The 6,619-nt window shown below is 37.8% G+C and overlaps 1 protein-coding gene across 1 annotated transcript; it reads right to left on the bottom strand.

Annotated features, from left to right (window-relative positions):
• Nucleotides 1–2,806: 2,806 nt before the first annotated feature.
• Nucleotides 2,807–6,170, bottom strand: LOC139720318 (carbohydrate sulfotransferase 11-like). Its single transcript, XM_071631682.1, has 2 exons — nucleotides 6,120–6,170; nucleotides 2,807–3,739 (listed from the first exon to the last, which is right to left on the bottom strand). Exons 1-2 carry the CDS (start codon nucleotides 6,168–6,170, stop codon nucleotides 2,807–2,809), a joined length of 984 nt encoding a protein of 327 aa, XP_071487783.1.
• Nucleotides 6,171–6,619: the final 449 nt, after the last annotated feature.

Genomic DNA, 6,619 nt, shown 5'->3' with positions numbered 1-6,619 from the left:
TGGACGGTGGATGTTTTCTTGATTGATTGGCATTTTACACATCTGTGTGATCATCACCACATAGCAAAGGCATTATACATTTTAGGGAATGTTGCCTGTTTTTGTATACTCAAATTACACTGTAGCCAAAAAAAAAAAAATGCTGCTGAAAACTGCTTATCCAGTAGTGGCGAGCAAACGGAGTAAAATGGAGTCAACAGGGTCCTGAGCTTTCGATCCTAGCAGAATCTTCGTCAGAGGCGAAGATTCTGCTAGGATTGAAAACTCGGGCCCCTTTTGACTTCAAATTACTCTGAATACAAAATGAAAACAAAGATCCTTGACACAGTTGCTTGACGTGATCTTTGAGTACACTAAAGGAAACTGGAAGCCCTTTTTTGAAAGAGCGCAGTCAGTAGAGCGAGTTGTACATATCCGCTGTTGTCTATCAGGTAAATATACGATAGAATATAAGAGAAGATGCCGAGCACCATCATCAGCATCAGAAATTATTATGTCATGATCAATAGAGTGTCACATTTCGATTAATAATAGTCATTGGAATAGCATTATTGCTTCTCAATGATGCTGTCTACCACAGACATCTCCTAATAAACGTCCTGTTTAATCGTGACTGAGAAAGCCTAAAACCCTGACCAGTCAAATTTATTAAAAAAAAAACAACAGTAAGCATGTTAACGATTTCAAAAACAGTAGCACTTTTTGTAGTATTTACATGTCAGTAATATGGTCCGATTATGACTTGTATACACGAAACTTGAAAATGGCTGATATTGGCAGTAAATTGAAAATTTCAGAATTTGGCAGAAGATTGGTAGTCATGCTTGATATGAAACGTTGATGCCGTAGTGCCCCTTTCACACTTTAAGATGCATGAAATTACTTTTTTTTTTCATGGGCATTATATTTATCTATTTTTTGAATTTTCTGCTACTTAGGACAACCTCTTTAGCAGTCTATGCCTGCAGGTCCTGCGCTTTTTTTAAATATATTTTCAAGCTATTACAGAAGCTAAAGCATTAATTGACTTCGAACTTTCCTTTGCTTGATTACACATAATGTAATTTTGTAGTGATATAACATGAAACTTTGAAGTCATAAAGTTCAGGAGCTTGGAATGATAGCGAAGTGGAATAACATCATTTGTTCCTAATCGTGTTTGTTTATCTTTTTCTAACAAAAAAGACTCCGACACGATACATTAATCAGTGTGTGGATTTTTTACCCTGAACATAAGAACCAAAACAACAACATGTCTTTAGTATACATGTATATTAGTATATTATAGTTTCCCTCTGTCTCCTAAGCTTTGAATGAGGATAACTTATTTACTTTATTTACTTGTCCATAAGAAAAGAACCTCGTTACTCAGCGCTACCTTTCATATTACTCAATGGCTTTGCTCTTTAGACCAAAAATGATCTCTGCAAATCTAAATGTGTCTTCAGGACCAAAAATAAATGCGTAAGGAACAGCGATATATCGTGCCGATGGTAACACATTTGCTCCTGCGACAAATAAGCCGGTCTTATTTTCTCCAAGGATTTACGGTTAGGGTTGCGAAAGGGTTTGAATAATTTGACGTAAGGATTAGGGTTAGGGATATGTTTTGTAGGTAAAACTTATGTTTATCTTGTAATAGTGTGCAGATATATCATGAGAGCTTTTGTTGCGAGAGCAAAAAAAAAAATGTCACGGAACCTGCCCAGACATAACAACAGCAAAATAACTCTACGAAAGACAATGGTTTGCAAAATACAGCGTCCCGCTATTTGGAGCAGTCCATATCATTCAATACCATCTTGATAGGAAGTCATTGTTCTACAGTGCCATTACACAATATTAAATGGGTTAGTCAAATACCGGCTAGTTACTGTATGTTCGCCCATGGGCGAACATTTTTGTAATGTTCTCCCACGGGAAAACATTTTTACGTAACAAATGACAGAAGGCCTAGGACCGCGCGCGCACAGTGAATTTGGCTCTGCGCGAGCGAGCGATCGAGTGCGCTGTGCTGGTGGTTGACGTTGATGTATTTGACGTATTTGACAAACCCATATAACATAACAGAATATGATGACTTTTGTTGTCGGGAACATGTACCAAACGTTCCAACCTCAGGGTTTGAAATGCTATTTCGGGAGGCTATAAGTCCCGAGACGAAGTCGAGGGACTTATAACCTCCCTCAATAGCATTTCAAACCCTTCGGGTGGAACATTCGGTGTGTTCCCTCCCCAGCAAGTCATCATCTATATAATGTCGCGATACACCATCGTGAATGTTTATAGATAATTATAAACTCATAGTGAGTATAAGAATGAGAAAGACACAGTCTTGTCATTATCATTATGATGGTGATAATGATGTTTAATAGTATGACCATTTCTATTTTCATTGTTATTATCAATATTCTTATGTGTCAGCAAGTTTGTTTGTTTGTTTGTTGTTTGTTTGTTTGTTTTTTTGAGCTTGTCCACTTTTATGAGTTTCTGCTTTACTCTTTACGAGAAGAGAAGCGGGTCCTTTAACGTGCATAGGATATGACTATCCGATACGGGACCGAAAGACTTCACAAAAGGCTATGAAGTACAGTGCTCTCCATATATTGTACTGCTACCAGGCTAGGATTCGAACCGGAGACCTCTTGCATGCATGATCCTTATCCACCTACCATTAACTGCTCAGTCACAAAAGCTCCTACTATGACAAGGAAAAACAAGTTTATACTGCATAGAGATGATCAATCCATAGATGGAAACGGATCCAAAGGATTGATCCAGCTGAGGCACACCCACGTCAATGTTTTCAAATGAAGTCAGTAAATGCAGATGAGGCATTTATACGCATCTTGATACTTGCTGGAATCGGATAGTCGAATAATTCCATATCTGTCGACAGACGCCGGTATAATGACTCAATCTGTTCTCTAGAAAGCTGCCCATAGAACTGGTCAAAAATAGAGGAGGCACTGCTATTTGTTGGATTCGTGGAATCAGGAAATTTGACACCTTCTGGTACGCCTAGTTTGTCGAGGATCATTCTTGAATCTTCCTGGAGCGTTTCAAAATGGCCGATGAAGTCATACCTAATATCGCACGGCGCACAAAGGCGGAACATTTCTCGCCAGTGTTCTTCTGCAGGAAGATCCAGAGTGTTCCAAAAGTTACCCACATAGTCCACAAAATCGCTGAAGGTCACTGTGTCTTTCTTTGTATCAGACGAATTTGATGATACATTTTGCTTGAGTTCAAATGACTTCCTCCTTGCAGATCCGGATATTAATTGAGTAAAGTACTTTTTAATATAAAGGTTTCTACCTGAACTAAGTAAAAATTTATCTCGATACGCAGACAAGATTCGGGCAAAAGGTTCTCGAACAAATAAAAATGTAGTGTAGTTTCGTAGCCTTTCTGTAGCCCCTTCCACATCTAACTTGGGCAGCGTAAGTAATTTCTTCTGAGCCAGTATGTGAACATTTGCTTGGCTGATGGCATCGGTTGAATTTATTGCCCCGCTTAGAAGCAGTAAAAGCCGCTTCCAGCCAGTACAACCAACTTTAGGGATAAAACAAAAAAGCGTCTTGAATTCGTCCAGAACGAAGATGTGATTCATACGTGAAAGCGACTTTTTGCTGAGTCTATTTGTGTCGACAGTGGTGTAACCAAGACGTGTGCAAATCTCATGGAGATGTGATATTCGTTGATTCTGTCGATCGAGACTGGAAAGCGATGGAGGCACCTGGATAGGGAGCAACAAACACAAACTGCATCAAGATGATTGTATTAACACAAAACAAAAATGTAAAGATCGGGACTCAGATGGGGATATAAGGGGATTCATCATGGAGATGCATCATGTCATATAAAGTATCTTGTAACGTTGGTATACTCTATAAGCTTAAGCATTATGTCCCAAAGAATATTTTAGTCATGCTTTATATTTCGTTGATATTATCGAACATCTCATATTGTAACATTGCTTGGGCAACTGCAAAAAGTCACATTCACAGCATTTTAACTGCAATGAACAAGGATGATGACACGGCAGGTTCACCATAAAATGCATGAGTGGGGCTCTTGGAAGCAGAACAAAAGAAGAAGGCAAGCACAGATTGTACACAGGTGAGCTCACAAGCAAGCGGTATTGTAATGGAATTACACTGCTACATTTCTGAAATATGTGAACCTCCTATGTCATCATCCTTGTTCAGTGTGATTTGTTTAAGGTTATTTCAAAGTATTGTTTCTCTGCTTAAAGGAGACCTCCGGATGATTTTCATATTTTTACATTTGAACAACTATAGATTAGTTATACTGAGGACAGAGTTTCATAATTTGTGATAATGGGGATGAAGAATAAGAATATTTTCAACATTTAGAACTAACTGCAATGAACAAGGATGATGACATGGCAAAGTCACCATGAAATGCATGAGTGGGGCTCTTGGAAGCAGAACAAAAGAAGAAGGCAAGCATAGATTATACACAGGTGAACTCGCAAGCAAGCGGTATTGTAATGAAATTACACTGCTACATTTCTGAAATATGTGAACCTCTATGTCATCGTCCTTGCTCAGTGTAATTTGTTTAAGGTTTTTCAAAGTATTGTTTCTCTGCTCAACATGGAGTTGTCAATTTATGTACTACATGATGTGAAATTATGAAAATCGTCTGGTATGTCCCTTTAAGAACCACAATAAATTTCACAAATCTAGACGTGGAGCTGTTATGTACTGTAATGATGTAAAATTATGAAAATCGTTGGGAATGCCCCTCTAAGCTGTAGCCCTTCTGTATTGTTCATTTCATCGCTGATAAGTTTTGTTGTACATTGTAAAGACAACGAAGAAACTGTATTGCTGTATATTCTAAAGGCAATGAAGAAACTTATTTTGTTAACAATTAATGTTTATGTATATATATGTTTGACACCAACAATGTACTGTATATAATAGGGGCCAACATGTGTATGTATCTGCATGAGCAATGATACAATGCAGGAACCAATAAATCAAATCAAATCAAAACTTAAAAATCAAAATGTCTGGCAGCAGCCAGTAGCATAATTGGGGCCATTCATACGTTTGTTCCAGCTTGAGAAATTTTCTGTCTAGCTAAGCTAGTACGATCGATGGAGGGGGACGAAAGACATCTTAGGGGCATCCGACGTGCACTATACTCATCTTTAAGAAGAAAAATATCTTGCCGTAGTTGATCGGGAATATTATGAAAGCCGAATACTTTGATGTCAGCCAGAAGGGTGCATTTTCTTTCCAGCTAAACTGACCAGCCCTCCCCCCCCTCCCACACACACACACACACACACACACATGCAAACCTTCCTTCCCGTATTTTCATTTGATATGTGGTGTTGCAATTTATTGTAAAATTGTTTGGTCACCGTTTGCGGTTTGCCATTGATGCTTCTATACTAGGGCCTGCGATTGCTATCTTTTTAGAACAATCGTTATTACATGCAAATACGGTATGTTGGGCTTCCGTACGACATGTTGCCCTATATATCTCAATACTGAAAACGGAACCACTATACATACACTCTCATGTATTCGGTGCCAATTTTTAATTGACCTGAAAGCAGATTTTCTCAAGGCTTTGAGTTGCCCACCCGCCTCGTGGCAGATTTTATGCATTTCTGACTTTTCGTGACATCTGGCGATGACCATTGAGTGTACAGTGTAAAAAAAAATGACATATCTTATAATCTGTTTTAATCTGCGTTTTTGACATTTTGCCTCGTGGATACATTTTATTGTATAAACTATAATGATAATGTTGGATATGTTAAAGATTTATCATCATGAAGGTAGCATTACTTTCTAATGCACATTTTGATGTATTTGTAACGATTGTACCTATACATGTAGCATTTCTTTAGTATTCGTCCAGAAGATTTTAACGCCAAGCAACTTGTTACAAAAATACACAAAGTAACGTGAGTTGTATAAAAAACACATATCAAATTCGAATCAAAGATAACCCTCTTATATGTTGGAACTTAAAAGATTAAAACTAACAAGTTCAGAATACTTTGCAATAGAACATAGTACGAGGCAATTCTTGAATGTGTAAAAATAGTTAATCATAGCAGATACTAATACCAGATTTGATGATCTGTCCCCTCCAGTCTGGGCATCCAATACAACGTTCATGGCACCAGATAATCCAAACCTCACAAGTTCATGATTGTATGAATCTGCAAGAAGAAAAAGTTAAAACGTAAAAAAAACCCATATATGTTGTCATATAAAAAGTGATAGTCATAACATGTTCTCCCCTCCTCCTCCCCCTAAAAACCACGCTTTTTAGATGGTGGTATTATACTAGAAACATGAATAATGTCGTTTCATCTAATTGGTATTGCTTTTTCTCTCGTAGGTATCAACAATCAAACAACTCCGTTACTCTTCAGTGATGACACGAGCACATTAGATGCGTTTACAACCATCAGTTTAAACTATCGTTGGAATTTAAGGATAATCTTTAGCCATCGTATTGTCGACAAGAAGTTATGATGATGCCTGTACATCGCAATTTTACGTGGATGTTCGAGGTGATATTAATGGTATACCTTCTAATAGGGACCTTGATTCTCACGATT

The sequence above is a fragment of the Diadema antillarum genome, unplaced genomic scaffold (genome assembly GCF_040938485.1).
Source record: "Diadema antillarum isolate AM-2024a unplaced genomic scaffold, OU_Dant_1.0 scf00000126, whole genome shotgun sequence".
In the NCBI taxonomy this organism is placed as follows: Eukaryota; Metazoa; Echinodermata; class Echinoidea; order Diadematoida; family Diadematidae; genus Diadema; species Diadema antillarum.
This window is presented reverse-complemented; position numbering and strand designations above follow the sequence as displayed.

Excerpts from the sequence above, each read along its gene's own strand:
- LOC139720318 (XM_071631682.1), bottom strand. The coding sequence starts at position 6,170 with ATGAACGTTGTATTGGATGCCCAGACTGGAGGGGACAGATCATCAAAT. Across the intron at positions 3,740-6,119 it reads GGGACAGATCATCAAATCTG|GTGCCTCCATCGCTTTCCAG; the intron begins GTATTAGTATCT and ends CTCCCTATCCAG.